The 20,222-nt window shown below is 47.7% G+C and overlaps 1 protein-coding gene across 1 annotated transcript in view; it reads right to left on the bottom strand.

The window, feature by feature from the left end:
* EGFR (epidermal growth factor receptor) overlaps positions 1–20,222 on the bottom strand; it is a 215,023-nt gene that overhangs the window by 26,117 nt on the left and 168,684 nt on the right. The window contains exons 16-20 of the mRNA XM_043885232.1: positions 14,249–14,287; positions 12,150–12,291; positions 11,273–11,395; positions 10,549–10,647; positions 4,909–5,094 (exon numbers count right to left, since the gene is read on the bottom strand). Of these exons, the coding sequence (XP_043741167.1) occupies positions 4,909–5,094; positions 10,549–10,647; positions 11,273–11,395; positions 12,150–12,291; positions 14,249–14,287 (589 nt within the window). The remainder of the gene's footprint in view (positions 1–4,908; positions 5,095–10,548; positions 10,648–11,272; positions 11,396–12,149; positions 12,292–14,248; positions 14,288–20,222) is intronic.

Here is a 20,222-nt window from a genome sequence, read left to right as displayed (position 1 = left end):
AATTATATATATATTTCACATGATACTGGACCCTGACAGATAAATGCTCAAGAAGTAACTAAACGAAATGTCTAAGAGTTGATGAATATGCTTTAATCATATAGCAACTTTTGGCTTCATAAGGACTTAATGTAAAGTGATCATTTAGGTTAAGCTCAACTGTAATCTTTTATGGAGCAATGTAAGAATGAAAAAAAATCCAAATAACTGAAAATATCTGGTGACTGGATCTGCTGTCTGTCTCTGTCCTGTCTGTGGTCCTGGTGCGCAGGGGTGTTACACAGCTGTGTGCTTTGCAGGTGAATCAGCTCTTAGGAGGAGTCTTCTCTGGCCTCGTGGAGGGAGGCTGGAGGCTGAATCACCACCCTTAAGCTGCATAGTTAGTCAGCGGGGCTGGGGCTGCCTGGAACCTCACCTTTAGGAGTCCTGATCTGGAGAACAGGAAACCTGGGAGGTGTGGGGAAGGAGGGCAGACCTCGGTGCAAAGGCCAGAGTCCCCTGGGCCAAAACAGGAGGCTGTGCCTGTGAGCTGCAAGGGATGGTCAGCGTCTCCCACACGAGTGAGGGTGACGGATGACAGCTCCTTTGCCAGCACGATTTTCATTCTCTCCACAGGACCACCTTCCTCCCCTACCCTGGGTGGGTCTTCTCTTAGCTGTTCACACGACCTGAGAACTCCTATAAAAGTGTGAACAGTGAAAACACCTGGGGCATTTTCAAATGCACTGAGACCAGACTAAGTATCCTGCGTGCTTAATAAATGGATCCTTTGAATGGAATGCCTTTTGAAGTTCATTCTTGTCAAGTCTCACCTTATAGAATGCACTAGGTGCAGTCTGGTGCTTACCAAGTTGTGGTCAGTTTCTTTCCGACAGCCTCTCCCCCAGATGTCCCTTCCCCCACAGCTGCCTTCAAATCTCACTGGGGCCTGGTCAAGATCTGAAACTTATCTCCCTGAAAACTAACTTCTGTGAGATCTTAATCCAGGTTAGGTGAAAGAAAGCTCTGCTGTCCCAAAGGCTGGAGAAAACGGTAAATTAATGAGAGGCCGGGGAGCTGACTTACATAGGATTCGCAGTGTACGTTCTGTGGTGCTCCAAGGAACAGCCTGGCACAGAAGCAGTGCTCTCTAAATTGAAGTCCAGCAGCATCTTTTGGATTCTAAGATTTTATGACACTATCATCACATCTAATTATTTTGGGATTGACTAGCTAGTTTAAGTAGCCAGAAAGAATGGACACACTTTCTGAAGCACCTAAGTTACACCCAGTGAGTGAGAGCTTAGGACGGGGGGATCATGCAGCGGGTGATGGGACCACAGCCTGCTGAGACCTGAGTCTAGAATCTACCCTACCCCTGTATGGAAGGGCGCCTCTGGCCTCCCAACCCCAGCAAGAATTCCCCCCAGGCTACCTGTGCTGCTTTTCTTTTTCCTTGTGCCTGGGTGATATACTTTTACTTGTCTTCCTAACAGTTTAGGGAGGACAGTAAACCTGTGTAATAGTGCCTGCCTCACCAGCAATGTTTGGAAAACTTCTCAAGAGAGGCTGTGCCTTTGTGAATCAGTGAGGACATTTATAAGTCAATAAATCCCACTTTGAAAATACCAGCAAGTTTAGTTTCTGGTCAGCCACTAAGTGTTCCTGGGTAGTTTCACTTCTAAGTTTTACAAAGAAAACTGTTTAACACTTAAGGTAAATAGTAACCAACCCAACAGCAAATTTCTCTCCTTACAATTGAGGAGAGCATTACTTTCCTATCCTGGCAGGATAGATGGTGCATTGATACAGCGTGCAAGTACAATGGTGAGGTTTCTCTGCTGAAGCAGAAAGCAGCGCCATCATAGACAAAAGTTAACAACAGCTGCAGCGTGAATGACTTCAGAGGAAAATGATCTTAAACAGAGTACAACAGGCAGAGCCGTGGATTTAAATAACAGGGTGAAATTCTGAATAATATTATATAGAGCACTATTCTGGGAAAGTCTCAGGCCCTGGGAACTCAACTCAGGAACTTTGGAAACTCAGGGCTGAGCAGGGTCGGGGCAGAGCGGAGTTGTCCTGCGGTGGGCAGGACCTGCCATGGTCAGGTGTTGGCTCTTCCTCAGGCCGTAGAAGGCTGACTTTGGGGTCAAACGAGCTTCCTATACAGTCTCTGTGCCCAGGCAGATCGGAATGTGGGGTTGCCAAAGAAAGAAGGGGAAAACCTCATGAATAAGAAAGGAACAAAACCAGGAGATGCTGCTCTAAGGAAAGAGAGTCGATATAGGACTAGAATATGATAATGTTTCAGCTGAGATTTTAGTCACTAACCTAAATCAGTCAAAGTGCGGGGAAAAACCAGAGGAGTGAGCATGGGCTGCATCCTGGGGTCTGAGCAGGCGCTTCGCAGGGGCTCCGTGGACTGTCTTCTCTGTCTCGGCTCAACCTCGGAGACCAGGTGCAGAGACAACTCGCCTGCTCAGTCCCCAAGCTGTGTTCAACTTCTTGTGACCTGATGGGCTGTAGCCCGCCAGGCTCCTCTGTTCATGGGATTCTTCAAGTAAGAATACTGCAGTGGGTAGCCATTTCCTCTTCCAGGGGATTCTTCCCGACCCAGGGATCGAACCAATGTCTCTTATGCCTCCGGCACTGGCAGGTGGGTTCTTTACCACCAAGACAACTTGCCTGGTAAAAGCCAGAACTGAGCTGTGACTCCCCCAGAGTTACATGCTCAGTCCTGTAACTGGGCAGAACTTGCCAAGGCCGTGTGTCCCCTCACATAAAAATTCACTTTTGTGAAGCTGCAAATTGACACAAGACGATTAGAATGCTAAACATCGGGGCACCTGGAGAGCTGCGCTCTCCCATCAGGCAGGAGCAGACAGCTCAGGCGTGCGGCATTCTGGACGCCTGGCCCCACGTGGGCAGCAGTCGGCACACGACTAACAGAGCTCACCTCCCTCCCAGTGTCAAGTAAACAAGTATATAAACCAGATCTTCCCAGGAAGCAAAAGGTGTTAAAAAAAAGTAGAGCAAGCTCAGCAAGGTACTAGAGACTGCCTGGAGTGGAGGGGGATAAATTTGGTGAGTCTCCTGCCTCAGATTATCAGGGAGGAGACTAAGGAAGAATTTCTGAGGTCAGAGATCAGGACATGAATATACCTCCAGGAAAGAGTGTGTGTTCAGTGAAGCCTATGCCAGGCTAATGACCTCCTCCCCCACATCAGCCACTGGGCTGAATAGTGTCTCCAAAATTTCACGTCTACCCAGAAACCCAGAATGTGAGCTCAGACACAGGGTTTTGCAGATCTAATTAAAAGATCTTGAGACAAAATCATCCTGGATTTAGAAATGACTGGTACCTTTTAAGAGAGAGGGTGATCTGGACTCAGACCCAGGGAAGGAGGCCAGGTGAAGATGCGGGCAGAGATTGGGAGTGGTGCTGCCACAAGCCGGGGATGCTTGGAGCCACCAGAGCTGAGGAAGGGAGGAAGAATTCTCCCTAAGAGCCTCCACAGGGGCCACGGCCCTGCTGACACCTTGACTCCGGACTTCCAACCTCCAGAACTGTGAGAGAAGTTTCCACTGTGGAAAGCCAGCAAGTCTGTCCTGGTCTTTGGAGGCAGCCCTAGGAAGCTAACGCAGTCAGACACAGAAGTAACTGCGTCTTCTTGAGACCGCACCACTGAGGCGCACAGGCTATGAGGACCACTGTTCAGCGCGGCCACCTGAGTCCTCTGCTCTGAAACCAGGGTTGCGGCCGTGGGAATCACAGGAGCACTGGGTGATGGGCAGGGGTCTGAGAAGGTGCTCTCCCACTCCTGGGGTGCTGGAGCCTCTGGGGCTCTGGCTGAGACAGAAGAACAGCGGCACGCTGCTGTCTGCTTTCCCAGGAGGCAGCCTGCTGCCTGACAGCCTGTGGAGCCCCTCAGCTCCGGGAGGAGAACTGTAAATCCACAGGACCGAGCTGCACTGCTGCCCTGGGTGAGAGGAGCAAACAGGACTTGCCAGGGCTGGGAGACGAGGGGCTCCCTGCCTCCCTGGTCTCCTCGAGCTAATACCTGCTCTCCAGGGCTGAGGGCGTTGGGGCAGGATTCGGCCACAGATTCCATTCATTCAACTGAGTGAAAGGTATACCCACTGTTAGAAGAAACAGAATTAGCAAGTTGGGCTGCAAATAACTGACGCAGTGCTGTGATCAAGAGGGAGAGATCTGAGATGAAAGAAAGTCCTTGTGAGGCCATATGAGCAGCGAAACACCTGGCGCTCAGCTCACCGCCCCCACCAGGCCCTCCCCAGCTCCAGCCTGTTGACAGCGGAATCGTGTGAGGGGCCTCAGGAAGCAGAAGCAGCGTCTGCTTGCCTCCTGCCAGCACACATCAGGGCCAGCACCTGCCTGTCCACCCAGCACTCTGCCACCCGTCTGCCTCACGTGGGCTGGTTTGCTGATTCTGCTACCAGTTCCGCCTGCGTGAAAGCCGTACCTCATCCTCTGCTACAAATTAACACAGTATTCAGCAAAAAGAATGCCAGGGAAATAAGACACTAACTCCAACCATTCTGAGAGCACCCAACTGTGCAAATGTAGCCGAATAATTAGATTTTCAATGTGGAGTGGGAGAGGCACCCACCTGATGTCAAAGACAATCAATTCAATGTAATCCAAAATAAAGGCTATGCTGTGTCCATGCACGCACGCGCACGCACACACACGCCCCTCCTGACAAACTCTCTGCTTTCCTAGGTTGGAGAATGTAACTGTTGACTTCCGGGTTGTTCTTTTTGCCCCTTGCTGCGGTTCTCTGGGGCTCCCCCTAAAGATCACATCAGCCCAGGAGGTGAGGGCACAGAAGCATGCAGAGGCAGCTGCCGGCCCTGCTTTCTGGCCCTGCCTGCCGCTCTCAGCGCTGGCTGCCCGCAAGTTACCTTTGCGATCTGCACACACCAGTTGAGCAGGTACTGGGAGCCGATGTTGTCCTTGTGCTCGCGGACGTAGTCGAGCAGGCAGCCGAAGGGCATGAGCTGTGTGATGAGCTGCACTGTGGAGGTCAGGCAGATGCCCAGCAGGCGGCACACGTGGGGGTTGTCCACGCTGGCCATCACATAGGCCTCCTGCGGGAGAGGGGGAGAAGGCACGTGAGCGCGGCTCCCCGCCACGGCCACGGGAACAAGCAGGCAGACCCTTCCTAGACTAAAAACCCAACTTGGGTTTAAGTGTGGAAATGGGCGCATGAAACATCTAGAGCAGCGGATATTCATACAGGCATGTGAGGCCAGGCAGTGCCCAGACATCTGGTGGGCGGCGGCACCCTCTGACTACAGGTGGCATTCGGAGAGACCCTGGCAGTGCTCGCCACTGGCAAAGTGCTGGGTGAAAACAAGACCTGATGACCCCAGGTTTGGGTGATGCTGAGTCATTATGAGGACCTCCGCCTCAGAGCCAAAGATGCCTCAGTTTAAAATGCTGTCGGGGTGGGTGGCAACCCACATCCTGATGATGACCTGGCCACTGACTCCGGAAGCCTCACCATGGGCACCGAGGTGATGGCGAGAGCTCTGGGAGGGCAGTCCTCACGTCTCCTCCTCTGTGGCGGGCAGAGAGGAGGAGCCCCCCCATCCACCACTCCGCCCCCAACACTGCTGGGACCACAGGCAACTCCACCACACACAGCGGAGAAAGAAGGCCTTTCTGTGAACATGTGCCGGCTCTGAAGCGGAGAGAGGACGTTACACCTGCAGTGATCGCAAACTCTGTGGGCGGCCCAGGATGCATCTCTTAAGAGGTGGTCTGTGTTGCCGGCCGCAGTTTTGGGAAAGGAAAACCACTTCCCCCAACCCTACCCCTGCTGACTCAGAGGTGGCCAGGGCAGGGGCCTGACACAGACCCACGACTATGGATTTCATTTTAACTCTCCTGCTATCCTTGGCTGGAAGAAGCTGACTTCATTTAAACCAAGCACATAGCTGGGGCTTGTTTTTGTCTAATTAGGGAACCCTAAATTTCTACCAATAGACTCAATCTCTTTCCCTTTAGAATACAAGGATGCTGATCTTTTATACAGACACAAAAGGGACCACCTCGCCTCCAAGAGAAGGTTCAGAAGCGCCTTTCCTGCTCTGCCCACTGATGTGATCGGGGGTGGGCTCCCTGTGCAGAAGCCGATGCAGCCTGGGAGGCGAAGGCACCTGAGGGGCTGCCGGGGGCTGTGCCTCAGGAGCGGACAGTGGGGACAGCAGGTGGGTGGAGGGACTGCGGCGAACGCAGAGTCCGAAACACAAGCGTCCTCACTGTCCTAACCACCAGCGTCTGCGGTAACCCCTCCCCAGGCCTCACTGTCCCAGGGAGGCCCCGTCGCCGCGCTGCGCCTCTCCTCCCACAGGCCCTGCCGCTCCACCTGCTCATTGCTCTCCCATACCTGCCCCCGCAGGGGCTTTGTCCGCGATGCCCCTCCACCTCCACCTTCCCTGGCTGACCCCTCCTCCGGGGGCCTCCCTGACTCCCACCTAAGCTAAACGTTCCTGCTTCTTGCAGTTGTTCACTCAGGGCAGCAGGCTCAGTGCTGCTGGCAAAATTGCCGGAAATGCTGACTCTTGGACCCATCCCGGTGGGTACGTTGTGTGAGCTGCAGGGACGGGGAATTGTCTACTGTCTCCCTCTCCCCAACACCTGTTCCCCTGTGGTGTTCCCGTGCTGCCTGACACACCTCTAGGCACAGACATACCTCAGAAACATCACAGCTGAACTACACTGAAGTCACACAAATCAGAGACCCTGTCACTTTCATGAACCAGAGAGACTGCAGCTCTGCTCCTTGCTTTAGAACAAGCATCCTGAGTGGGTGGTACCCCACCTTCATGGGCAGGTGGCCCTTCTCCTCTGGTTGTAAACGCAGCATCACAATGTTAAAGGGCAGAGTAGACATTTATACTATGGACATTCAGACAGCTCTTCCTCTTTTGGAGGGCTACTGATAAAAAGCTACTGATGCTTTTGAATTGTGGTGCTGGAGAAGACTCCTGAGAGTCCCTTGGACTGCAAGGAGATCAACCAGTCAATCCTAAAGGAAATCAACCCTGCATATTCACTGGAAGGACTGATGCTGAACTTTGGCCACCTGATGCGTAGAGTTGACTCACTGGAAAAGACCCTGATGCTGGGAAAGATAGAGGGCAGGAGGAGAAGGGGGTGACAAATAATGAGATAGTGGCATCACTGACAGTGGACGTGAGTTTAAGCCAACTTGGGGAGATGGTGAAGGACAGGGAAGCCTGCTGTGCTTCTGTCCATGGGGTCATAAACAGTTACATACAATTAGCAACTAAACAACAAAAACAACTGATAAAAATTTAGGACTGGAGAAGGTAGGCAAGTGGTTCCTCCTGAAGCTATTATTCGTCTGAAGAGGAAACTGAGACCCAGTGAACCATGTCCAAGATCACACTTCTTGTCAGGACTGGGCCCACTAGAGTCTTCCCACCCCAGGCCGCTGGCCTCCAGGGCCCCTCAGTTGCCCTCCCTGCTGCTAACTCACCCCACAGACCAGGGAAGACTTGCTGAGTGAAAGCTCTAGACCTTATAACACAGAGCATGTAAATGAATCTGTTCTGCATGCTCTTTCTGTGCCCACCCTAAATTTAGACTAGAAAGTCTAAAAAAAAAAAAAAAAAAAGAAAGTCTATGAAAAAATTAATAGGCCATGCGATTGCCAGAAAAGCAGAAATCACATCTCTCCCCCGAGTCTGGGAAACTGTACAACCATAACACCAAAGAAATCCTCTGGCTGTTTCTATTTTCTCAAGATCTGGTTGAGATTTGGAAACATGTTGTACTCGCTTCAGAGGGGAGAAAAATCCGCAGAGCAGAGCAGTCTGAGCGGCCCATCTGCTGCAGGCCGTGAGGAGCTGACCCAGGGTGCAGGGAGTGGAGCACGGGTGTGGGTGTGGGCCACCCAGAGCCTGGAGCCCTGCCAGGCCCTAGCTCCTGTGAAGATCTGGTACCGCGCAGGCCTAGGCTGTCCCTTCTGCACCGCGAGGCCCGGGCTCCCTGGGGATGCTGCCTAGTCACGTGTCCTCTTCAGCGTGTGCAGGAGTTAACGTGAGCTTTGTTCTTAGCTGTTTATCTGGGAATCTCAAAGGTGCTCTGTGACCTTCAGCAAGAATGCTTGGTATTCCTCCCCATCTCTGATCAGTCTGCAGACTGGCAGGCAGAACCCACGCTCAGAGGCTCCCAAGGCTGAGGTCAGAGTCACGTGGCAGCAGAGTCTCTGAGGCTTGGCGACCTTGAAAATCTATTATTTTGTCCAGTTGTCGAAATGATTGTTTGGGCCTTCTTTCTTGCCTGTCTCCCTCATCTGTGAACTAGTTTATGTTAAGGACTGGGGAAAAGGGATTTCACTAAACATTAAACTCCTGCAGGAGAGGCATATGCCCAGCTTTAAGAATACTTCTGAAGCGTCCCAGTACCTAGGCCACCACTGATGGCACGCTGCACCGGGGCAGAGGGCATGTGTGCCGGGCCTCAGTGCTGGCCTGGGCAGGGGAATGAAAGCATGGGAAGCTGGAGCCACTTACAAGTGCGTGTGAGTCAAGCCCACACTCGGCCCCCTGGGCAGCCTGGTCACGGCATTAACTTGCCCTTTAACGCAGTGTTGAAACTGGCCTGTGCTTTAGCTTTCCCGTCCCTTAGGGGTTCCCCATGGCAGCACCCACCCTACGAGGGTGGCTCCGTATCTGTGGGGCAGACGGAGTTTCAGGACAAGCAGAAGAAGGCCTCAGGCCGCTGTCCTCTCCCAGAACAGCCAAAGGGTAGGTGTCAGAGCAGAAAGAAGAAAGCAGGAGTGGGCCAGAGGGAGAGAAGGAGAGGCGCCCAAAGACAGAGCAAGAGGCAAATACGGCTTTCAACACTTTTTCTAAGTCTTCACTTTCTCTATTTTCTACCCTACCCTAGCCCCGTGAAAGCAGATTTCCTCCAGTTTTAGGGGTCCTGGAGTGTCCTTTTCAGAGAAACTACTTCTTCCCCAAAGCATTGCTACTACCTTCAAAACTGCCCTTACTCTGCACAGAGAATATTGTCAAAACTCACATTTTGTGAAAGTTATTAGAATGTTTTGAATGAGTAAAAAGTGAATTAAGGAAGCAAATTCTGCTAAAATATTTTCTTTTTAACTGTGTAGGAGAAGGAGCTAGAGGTTTTAAGTGAAGAGACTTCACAAATGGCCTGCTTGTTACGCTTCTTACGGTTATGTAAATAGGAGCTGATATTATATTAACAGACTCCACATTAATTCATAAACTGCTAAAATGAAAGATAACTTGGCTTGATAAGCATATCATCAATGTGTGAGATTTCCTGTTGCACTGCGTTAATAATTCATCCTTCACAAAGAAAATACTGCAGTGGGACTTCCCTGCTGCAAAATGAAAGGAGGGAAGGCTGCCTGGAGAAATGCAGATGGAGAGGATTTCCTCCTGGGAAGCTCAGTGTCTGAACACATTTTTAAAAAGGCCTGTTTGCTTTGCTTACCATATTATTCTGTCGGTTAGATATGAGTGGGGAAATATTACGTTTGACCTTTGTCCTTCTTGGCTGCAAGATGAACTAAGTTCTCTAGATTTCTGTGTCAGTGAAGGCAGTCAGTTTCCTTTTTCATTGACTGTTCTCCTGACTCACTGTTGAGCCCCTCCACCTCTTCTTTTACTGGCTCTGCTTGGGGAGAAGAGCAAGAAAAACCCACATCGACCCACAGCAAGTGGTGGCGGGCCCACAAGCGTGCATCCCCTAGAACTTCTGAGCTTCTACCTGCAGGAGGTTCTGCCAACGCCAGGCTGGCCCCTCCTTCTTCCAGCCTCTTTCTAAGACCATGCAGAGCCCTCACTAGCTAGCGAGGGTCCAAAGGAAGACAGGAAAAGTTCAACAGAATCTAAAGTAAAAGCATATTAACAATAATAACCTTATGGAGTATTTCAAGGACTCCATAAAGCAGCACTCAGCAGACACTAGAAGTAACATTTAACTTATTTTGAGAAAAAGTACAGAAGGGGAGCAACAGATTATAGAGTTTATGGAGCATGATACTGTTAATCCTAGGCACCTTTAAAAAGCCATTTCAAAGATGAGATATTTGGTGGAAGAAAACGAACACGCATTTCAGAGTCAGAAGTAACCAGGGGCTGGAAACCCACCCAGCTGTGTGACCCCAAGCAGGCTGCCTCATGCTTCTGCTTCTCTCCCGAGGCATGCTGAACACAACACCTACAGCACCACAGGCCGGCCAGAGGCATCCCTGAGATGGCAGGGGGAAGCCACCAGCCCGTGGCGGATGCCCAGGGACCACAGGTTCCCACCCTTTCGGGGTGTTAAGAGAATAGAAGAGCGAGTCATCTCTATGAGAGAGAATTATACCAACTGTGTAGCCAAAAGGAACAAATACAGCAAAAGCAAAAAGTGACCATTTAGAATGTGGTGACGAAAAGTCTAAAACACAGAAATGAGCTGCCATCCACGAGAAGAGGTAGCTTCTGATGTCCAGGCCTGCAGATAGCCCAGAGAACAAAACAGAAACTCACATCGAGAATTTCCTTGTTGGCTTTTGGAGATGTGGCTTCTCTTAACTCCTTGATAGCTACAGGAATTTTAACCTTCTCGCCTTCTGGGATCCAGAGTCCCTGTAACAGAAAGAGGAGAAGTCATTGGCTGGCAGCATCACACACGTAAGATGTGGCTCCTGGCCTGGCTGGGTGTCATTAGTGGCCATACCCCAAAGGGTGAGGAGGCACAGCTCTGCACCCAAGGCCACCCAGGCTGGGAGTCAGGACAGCTCAGCAGCTCTTTAGCTGTCGTGTCCCAGCAATCAGAGTAGTTAGATAAAACCCTTCAGCTAGTGTAAGTTATAGAGTCAGTGTGAGTCATTTTGTACAGAATTCTGAGATAGTGGGTCCAGGCCTAACTGAAATCAGACTAAGCAAAGAGGGCATAGAAAAAATAAATGAAGAGGAAGCTGTTTTGAGTTGGGCTTTATTCGGATGCTGCCCTGAGGGGACCAGGCCACACTCTTTCAGATTGACTTATGCTACCCATCCTCTAAAAACTCACCCTGTCCTCCATGAAATCATCTGTGCCCAAGTGGACCATTTCCTTGTCACTCTGATTATAAAAGATCTCCTCTAGACAACCTAAGAAAAATACTGGAATTTCCTAAACCCCCACTGACACAAAGAGCACTCCACTGTGATGAGGACCACAGCAGAGGACGGGGCCCCCCAGACCCGAGTCCAGGAGCTTCAGGCTCACCTTGTACACGGTGCCGAATGCTCCTGAGCCCAACACCTTGATCTTTTTGAATTCTGTTTCCTTTAAGATCCTCAAGAGAGCTTGGTTGGGAGCTTCTCCGCTGGGCGTCAGAGGCTCCACGAGCTGTGAGAGACAAGGGGAAGAGCTGATGCCTGCCTGTCTGGCCCAAGGACAGGGTGGCAGCTCCTGATGCCATGTGGCAGGAGGCGTGTTCATGCTCTGGCCCAGAGAACTTGCCCTGGTCACTCCCCAGACGGGGACACCTGTTCCAGGGAACCTGCTGAGAGACAGTGAAAGAAGCGGGACTGACAACTCCCACGTCCTCCCAAGCAGGTGACCTTGAACAGAACAGCTCCTGGGCAATAAGTGCCCAGGCTAGGAAAGCTTGGGCGGAGGGCAAGCTTGTGTGGTGGTCATTGCAGCATGCACAGCCATGCTGCTGAAGTTGCCGTGGGTCCCTCCTCCTGGGGGCTCTGGCTTTGACATAGAGATGGACACGGATACCACCTGAAGACCTTTTCCTGAAATCATGGTGTCACAGACATGGCTCAAAAAAAGAGCAGTCACTAGTGGGAACCGCGGCATTTTACAAAGCGACACCTCCTGCGCTCACAGCAGCTCACGGGCCTCTGCGCACCGGCGTCCCCCTCGCCGACCGCAGAGCTGAGCCAGCCGGGCGGCGGGCAGCACAGCTGGGTAACGGCCAGCAGGACTTACCCTGGAAACAGCTGCATGTCACTGAAGACAAGCACCAACGTGTGTACGCACTTGCTTACAACTGGACATTCAGAGACTCCCCTGGCTTTCTCATTACAGTAAGTAAAGCACAGGCATGCCGCCTCAGCTCCGAGACACCGCCTGGGGTCGCCCCGCTCACCTCTCGCTCCTGCAGCAGCCGGCGCAGAGTGCGCTTGCGCACGATGTGGCGCCTGCGCATGAAGAGGCCGACGCTCAGGGCCAGCAGCAGCGCCAGCAGCAGGCCGCCCACGATGCCCGTGGCGATGGACGGGATCTTGGGCCTGGAACAAGGCGGACACACACGGGGGCTGGTTTGTCACGTTGGCATTCGCTATATTCCCCATGTGTGTGGATGCCATGGCATCGTGTAGAACTGTCTCAGTGCAATAGCGCACAGCTTGTCGAGGAGAAAGAGGCAGAGTAATATTCCCAGGGCAGGTTTTCAACTTCCTTCAGTACAATAGCCTCCTCACCCCACCTTTTGGGATTTTTAAACTGGGTATCATTTGGACTTCTTGCTATGACGAGTATGTTGTCGTCTGTTGATTAAGGGAACATAACTCAAAAAATAGCTCAGAGTCAGTCATGCCTTCCACACGAATTTGTGTCTCTCTCCTGGGTGCCTCCACTCGTTAGAAGCACACCCTCCCCATGTGATGTCTGCTGACCAGGCTGGACGGAGGGACCCTTTCAAAACTGTGGAGACTGCTTGAGGGATCCTGGACTTGTAACATGGGATGAGAAGCATGTGAAGTGCTGTATGGATGTGTGGAGGGGAAGGCCGGGACGGAGAGCAGAGCTGTCATAGATAAGTGGTGTCATTCTGCAGTCCGCCCCCCACCCCGCCTCTCCCACCAGGGGAGAACACCCAAAACTCAGTGGGGAAAGAACGGTCTGAGTGAGTAGATCCTGAATTTAGAGTCTTTATAAAGCTACTGTTTTTCAAGTACCTGTGCCATCTGAGCTTCTGGCAAACTTCGTATTTTCAGGCAATTAATGAATATCAAAGAATAACTAGTAGCACAATTTACACACACAAAATGTGCCAGCATTCTTACAGATTTCTCCTAAGTGTCAAACGTACTTTATGTGAATGGTACTTAGAACACCTTCTTCTTAGCACATACAAAAGCCATGTCTTGAGTTACACTATTCTCCTAATTAATGTAGTTTGAATTAATGGGTTTTTACTGTTTTGAAGGGGACATTGAAAGGTAAAAGGAATAATTTGTACAGAGTATATGTTCCATGGATAGTAAGGGTAAGTGAGTGAAAAGAGAAGGACAAATTGAAAGAATGAATATAACAAAGGTCATTGATTGGTTTCAGGGTGGGGATATGATGGAAAACCTCATTGCTAAGATACTGACTGCAGCATGAAGAGAGGATGAAGCTTGCTGGTGTCCTCACGGCTCAAGTGAAGAGGGGCATAAAAGGCAACCTTTGTCTTTGAGAAACTTCCCTATTTGTCTTTAATGTTTCACTTATAGTAGAAGGGATTGGTTATCTTGGCTAATTCTTGGGCAAGAGACTGAGCTGACTGACGCTGAGGAAAGTTGTTGAGGGGAGGAGTTTTGTAAACATTAGTAGAGATGGCAGAGGTGCCTGGATATTTGGCTAGTGTTTGGGGGTATCTGGTGGGTGTCTTGTTTATAATTCTGATTCCATGACAGATATTATTAATTGATAATATCATTCTTCCCTGATGAGTCTGAATAGAAAGTCTCAATTCTGCTTTTCTCTGGGTAGCATTTCAGGCAATGATGGCAAACAGATTACAACTGAAATGCTGAAGGAAGTCATGTGTTTAGAAAAGGAAGTAAGGGGAGAAATCCCCACAGTTGGAGCTCTGTCATCAAACCCCCACAAGCTGAGGGTCAACTGGGTCAGCAAGGAAAGAGAAGAGAAGCTGGAAGAGAAGCATCATCCAATAATACTGTGACCCATGGAGCAATGACGGGTTGTATAGATAGAGAAGGACCAGGTGGTGAGGCTGGCTCTATGTGGAAGAGGCCTGGCACTGATGCCCTGTGTCACTCTCTCATCCCTGGGACACAGCCAGTAAAGCAGACAGGGTGGGTTCTGCTAGGAATGCCCAGTTTGGCCCAGGGAGAAGTGAGAACCTGCCAGGGCAGAGGGGAGTCGGAGAAAGCATTGAGAGAGAGAAAGCATCACCCTTGCCCACAGAACTATTGGCTGTTTCTGGTCAGGTCATCAAACACAAAGTGTCACACTTACCCATCTGCTGCACAGCCTTTGAGACCTGGCCCTGTACAGCTGTAGGAATTGAAAGAGAAAGACACATTTCAATTATTTTGTCATTTTTTTCTTGGAGAGTTTTTATTAAATCATAAAGTGACGTGTGTCAAATTACTTTTAAATCATTAGAATCAAAATGTGGAAGCAACCTAGATGCCCATCAGCAGATGAATGGATAAGGAAGCTGTGGTACGTATACACCATGGAATATTACTCAGCCGTTAAAAAGAATTCATTTGAATCAGTTCTAATGAGATGGATGAAACTGGAGCCCATTATACAGAGTGAAGTAAGCCAGAAAGATAAAGAACATTACAGCATACTAACACATATATATGGAATTTAGAAAGATGGTAACGATAACCCTATATGCAAAACAGAAAAAGAGACACAGAAGTACAGAACAGACTTTTGAACTCTGTGGGAGGTGAGGGTGAGATGTTTCGAAAGAACAGCATGTATATTATCTATGGTGAAGCAGATCACCAGCCCAGGTGGGATGCATGAGACAAGTGCTCGGGCCTGGTGCACTGGGAAGACCCAGAGGAATCGGGTGGAGAGGGAGGTGGGAGGGGGGATCGGGATGGGGAATGCGTGTAACTCTATGGCTGATTCATATCAATGTATGACAAAACGCCAAAAAAAAAAAAAGAAGAAATGTTGAGGAATCAACAGACCAAAATAAATAAATAAATTGTATGAGTTCTTTATAAAAAAAAAAAAAAAAAAGAATCAAAATGTGTCTTAATATTGCTTAATCATTTGTTTATCATGCATTTATTCATTTGTTCATTCACTCAGCAAGTAGTTTTGAGTGTCCAGTTTGTGATAAGGATTGAACAGAGTAGGCAGCTTCTGGTCTTTGTTATTGAAATGTTTTCATGTCTTACTTTTGACAGAGGTTCAGATGCCTTACAGCTGGCTCTAGAACATCCATGTGGGCAGGAGGTGGAGGGAGCTGAGATCAGAATCATTTCCTGGGCCACACTGATTAAGGTGGGGGCAGACAAGTGACAATGTGCATCTTGGGGCAGGGAAATGGGGATAATGTCAGACCCAGAAAGCCAGAAACTGGCTTCACCCACTTCCACACAATTAAGATGTTGTACATGAAGCATAAATAGCATTTGTCTTAACGTGTCCCCTCAGCAGCTGGGTTCCCATTCTGGGGGGCACCACCATCTGCTATTCTGATTATAGGATGATGGATGAAAAGGCAGGATAAGTTTGTCTTGAAGTACAGCAATATTTGTCAATGCGAGACTGAATATTCAATAGCAAGATTGAGTATTCCAGTTCGATGGAAAAGACTGACATTCTTGGCTGGGGGAAAGATGAAGAAGCCCTGTTCAGGTATGTGAAGAGGATTTGTGCTTGTTTGATGCACACTGCCATATGGTTCTATTCATTTTCTATCTCACTCAAAGGGCTCTCATCTCTGAACTGTACTCCTCTTGAGGGTCTAAGACCTCTTTTCCATGGTGTCAGACAATGTAGTTTTGGCCCTGCAAGCTTACGAACTTTCCTCCCTACACCAGACACAGGCTTCTCCTTTTCTCATAATCTGTTATCTCCCAGGAAAACCATAATCGTCAAAGACAAAAAAATATCTGCTAATGGATGAACAGTATGAAAAGGCAAAAAGATATGACACTGAAGGATGAACGCCCCAGGTCAGCAGGTGCCCATCACTGCTACTGGAGAAGAGTGGAGAAATAATACCAGAAAGAATGAACAGACAGAACCAAAGCAAAACAACAACAACAACAAAAACAAACAAAAACAGAACACCCAGTTGTGGATGTGACTGGTGAAGGAAGTAAAGTCTGATGCTGTAAAGAGCAATATTGCACAGGAACCTGGAATGTCAGGTCCATGACTAAAGGTAAATTGAAAGTGGTCAAATAGGAGATGGCGAGAGTGAACATCGACATTTTAGGAATCAGTGAACTAAAATGGACTGGAATGGGTGAATTTAACTCAGATGACCATTATATCTACTACTGTGGGAAAGAATCCCTTAGAAGAAATGGAGTAGCCCTCCCAGTCAACAAGAGAGTCAAAAATGCAGTACTTGGATGTAATCTCAAAAATGACAGAATGATTTCTGTTCATTTCCAAGGCAAACCATTCAATGACATAGTAATCCAAGTCTATGGCCCAACCAGTAATGCTGAAGAAGCTGAAGCTGAATGGCTCTATGAAGACCTATAAGACCTTCTAGAACTAACACCCCAAAAAGATGTCCTCTTTATTATAGGGGACTGGAATGAAAATGTAGGAAGTCAAGAGATACCTGGAGTAACAGGCAAGTTTGGTCTTGGAGTAAAAAATGAAGCAGGGAAAAACTAACAGAGTTTTGCCAAGAGAATGCACTGGTCAGAGCAAGGACTCTCCCAAGAGCACATGAGACTAGACTCTACACATGGACATCACCAGACGGTCAATACCAATATCACACTGATTATATTCTTTGCAGCCAAAGATGGAGAAGCTCTTTACAGTCAGCAAAAACAAGACTGGGAGCTGACTGTGGCTCAGATCATGAACTCTTGATTGCTAAATTCAGACTTAAATTGAAGAAAGTAGGGAAAACCACTAGACCATTCAGGTATGACCTAAACCAAATCCCTAATGATTACACAGTGGAAGCGACAAATAGATTCAAGGAATTAGATCTGATAGACAAGAGTGCCTGAAGAACTATGGACAGAGGTTCGTGACAGTGAATAGGAGGCAGAGATCAAGACCATCCCCAAGAAAAAGAAATGCAGCAAGGCAAAGTGGTTGCCTGAGGAGGCCTTAGAGAATAGCTAGAAAAGAAGACTAGAGATCTTTTCAAGAAAATTAGAGATACCAAGGGAACATTTCATGCGAAGATGGTCACAATAAAGGACAGAAATGGTATGGACCTAACAAAAGCAGAAGATATTACGAAGAGGTGGCAAGAATACATAGAACTATACAAGAAAGATCTTCATGAGCCAGATGACTTTGATGGTGTGATAACTCACCTAGACATCCTGTAATGCAAAGTCAAGTGGGCCTTAGGAAGGATCATTACAAACAAAGCTAGTGGAAGTGATGGAATTCCAGCTGAGCTATTTCAAATGCTCAAAGATGAGGCTGTTAAAGTGCTGCACTCAATGTGCCAGCAAATCTGGAAAACTCACAGTGGCCACAGGAAAAAAAGGACAGTCTCCATTCCAGTTCCAAAGAAAGGCAATGGCAAAGAATGTTCTAAGTACCGCACAATTGCACTTGTCTCATCCACTAGCAAAATAATGCTCAAAATTCTCCAAGCCAGGCTTCAACATTACGTGAACTGTGAACTTCCAGATGTTCAAGCTGGATTTAGAAAAGGCAGAGGAACCAGAGATCAAATTGCCAACATCTACTGGATCATTGAAAAAGCAAGAGAGTTCCAGAAAAACATCTACTTCTGCTTTACTGACTATGCCAAAGCCTTTGACGGTGTGGATCAGTCACAGATCAACAAACTGGAAAACTCAAACAGATGGGAATACCAGACCACCTTACCTGCCTCCTGAGAGATCTGTATGCAGGTCAAGAAACAACAGTTAGAACTGGACATGGAACAACAGACTGACAGACTGGTTCCAAACGGGGAAGGGAGTACATCAAGGTTATATATTGTCAACCTGTTTATTTAACTTATATGCAGAATACATCATGCCAAATACCAGGTTGGATGAAGCACAAGCTGGAATCAAGATTTCCAGGAGAAATATCAAAAACCTCGTATACACAGATGACACCACCCTTATGGCAGAAAGCAAAGAAGAACTAAAGAGCCTCTTGATGAAAGTGAAAGAGGAGAGTGAAAAAGTTGGCTTAAAGCTCAACATTCAGAAAACTAAGATATGGCACCCAGTCGCATCTTCATGGCAGATAGATGGGAGAACAATGGAAACAGTGAAAGACTTTATTTTGTGGGGTTCTAAAATCACTGCAATGGTGACTGCAGCCATGAAATTAAAAGACGCTTGCCTCTTGGAAGAAAAGCTCTGACCAACCTAGACAGCGTATTAAAAAGCAGAGACATTACTTTGCCAACAAAGGTCTGTCTAGTCAAAGCTATGGTTTTTCCAGTGGTCATGTATGGATGTGAGAGTTGGACTATAAGAAGCTGAGCACTGAAGAATTGATGCTTTTGAATGGTGGTGCTGGAGAAAACTCTTAAGAGTCCCTTGGACTGCAAGGAGATGAAACCAGTCCAGCCTATAGGAAATCAGTCCTGAATATTCATTTGAAGGACTGATGCTGAAGGTGAATCAACTCCACTACTTTGGCCACCTGATGTGAAGAACTGACTCATTGGAAAAGACCCTGATGCTGGGAAAGATTGAAGGCAGGAGGAGAAGGGGACGACAGAGGATGAGATGGTTGGATGGCATCACCGACTTGATGGACATGAGTTTGAGCAAGTATTAGGAGTTGGTGATGGACAGGGAAGCCTGGTGTGCTGCAGTCCATGGGGTTGCCAAGAGTTGGACATGACTGAGCGACTGAAGTGAACTGAATGGATGACCATTGGTAAAGTTAAACCCTACTTGAAATATCCCTCCTCATTAGTGTTTTTATATTTTCCCATTATGCCTGTCAGTCTCCAGAAAGTAACAAAATGGGAACTGTATGCAAAGTGGTGCAAACTGGAACTGCATACTTTGGACAAGAAGTGGGTTTCATGAAGCTTCTCAAAGTGTTGCCGGGAAACCTATGGGGTTTCTAGCAAGAAGTTATTGACAAGAGATACTCACAGTGAGAGCTCAGCCAGTTTACATTTGAAGAGATGATGGACGAGGGCAGTGACAGGACAGGTGTGGTAAGAGGGGATGATCTGAGTATCAGAGGATTAAGAAGTCCATGAGAAAGCTGATGGTCCCCTGCATAAGTCTACAGAAATGACTGTCGAATATCAGGCAAAAGATGCTGCATCATGCTATCATTTAATTTAGTTAGAAAAATTACTGCTTGTCTGTCTCCCATTTATTATTTTTTATTACATGTAATTAAAATTGGCAGAATTTTATACTATTTAGTTTTTTGGCATAAAATTTCAAAGAAACCTTTCCCTGATACCTTATTATAAAGTATGGTTCCATTCAACAGTGGACGGGCTTTATGTTTCCTGACCCATTCCCTGGGGTAACCAGCCCTGCCCTGTGGGAAGAGGATGGCTTCTTGAAGCAGGCATCCTCCCATAACCTGGGCTCTGGGACTGCAGGCTAACGACTCCAGAGCCTAAGTGTTCCTTTAACAATACAAATGGAAAAGCAGTGAGCTCGCTCTGAGACATCAGTGAGACTATCGTTTGATGATGCTGTATACATCATAGATACACAATGAAAGATATGTTTTCTTATTTCCCCTTATCCTATCAACATTTCTCCATATTTAAAAAATTAAATCCATTTTTTATCAAGTAATTCTTTTGGATGAAGATACAGAGTAATAACAAGATTACACAAAACTACATGCTTTTCTATCAGTGATACATGTTCACAGACACATACATAAACACAATTATTTCCAAAAAGACAGAAAAAAATAGGAAAAATATATTTTAATGGGTAATATAATTCTATTTAAGAGACTCTGTTCCAAAATTCCTTATTATGGAGAAATATGAAAAAAATAGAGTGAAAAACTAGCAAACTATCATTTATATCATGCTTTGTAGAATTTGTAAATTACTCAATATAACAGCATGCTGATATACCCAAAGGGAAAAATCTTAAAATTGCTGCCAAGGAGGCGTCTGGTAAAATTCAAAATTCATTCTGGATTAAAAAAAAATAGTTCAAAAGTAGGAATAACTGTAGATAACTGTTTCTTTAACGAGATAGTAACTCACAGTAATAGCAAATAATGTTCTTAATGGTGATTTACTATAGCCATTCCCACAACTATCAGATATAAAACTCTGATA

This window comes from Cervus elaphus, chromosome 24 (assembly GCF_910594005.1).
Source record: "Cervus elaphus chromosome 24, mCerEla1.1, whole genome shotgun sequence".
In the NCBI taxonomy this organism is placed as follows: Eukaryota; Metazoa; Chordata; class Mammalia; order Artiodactyla; family Cervidae; genus Cervus; species Cervus elaphus.
The sequence above is the reverse complement of the archived record's forward strand: the minus strand, read 5'-3'. Positions and strand labels throughout refer to the sequence as shown.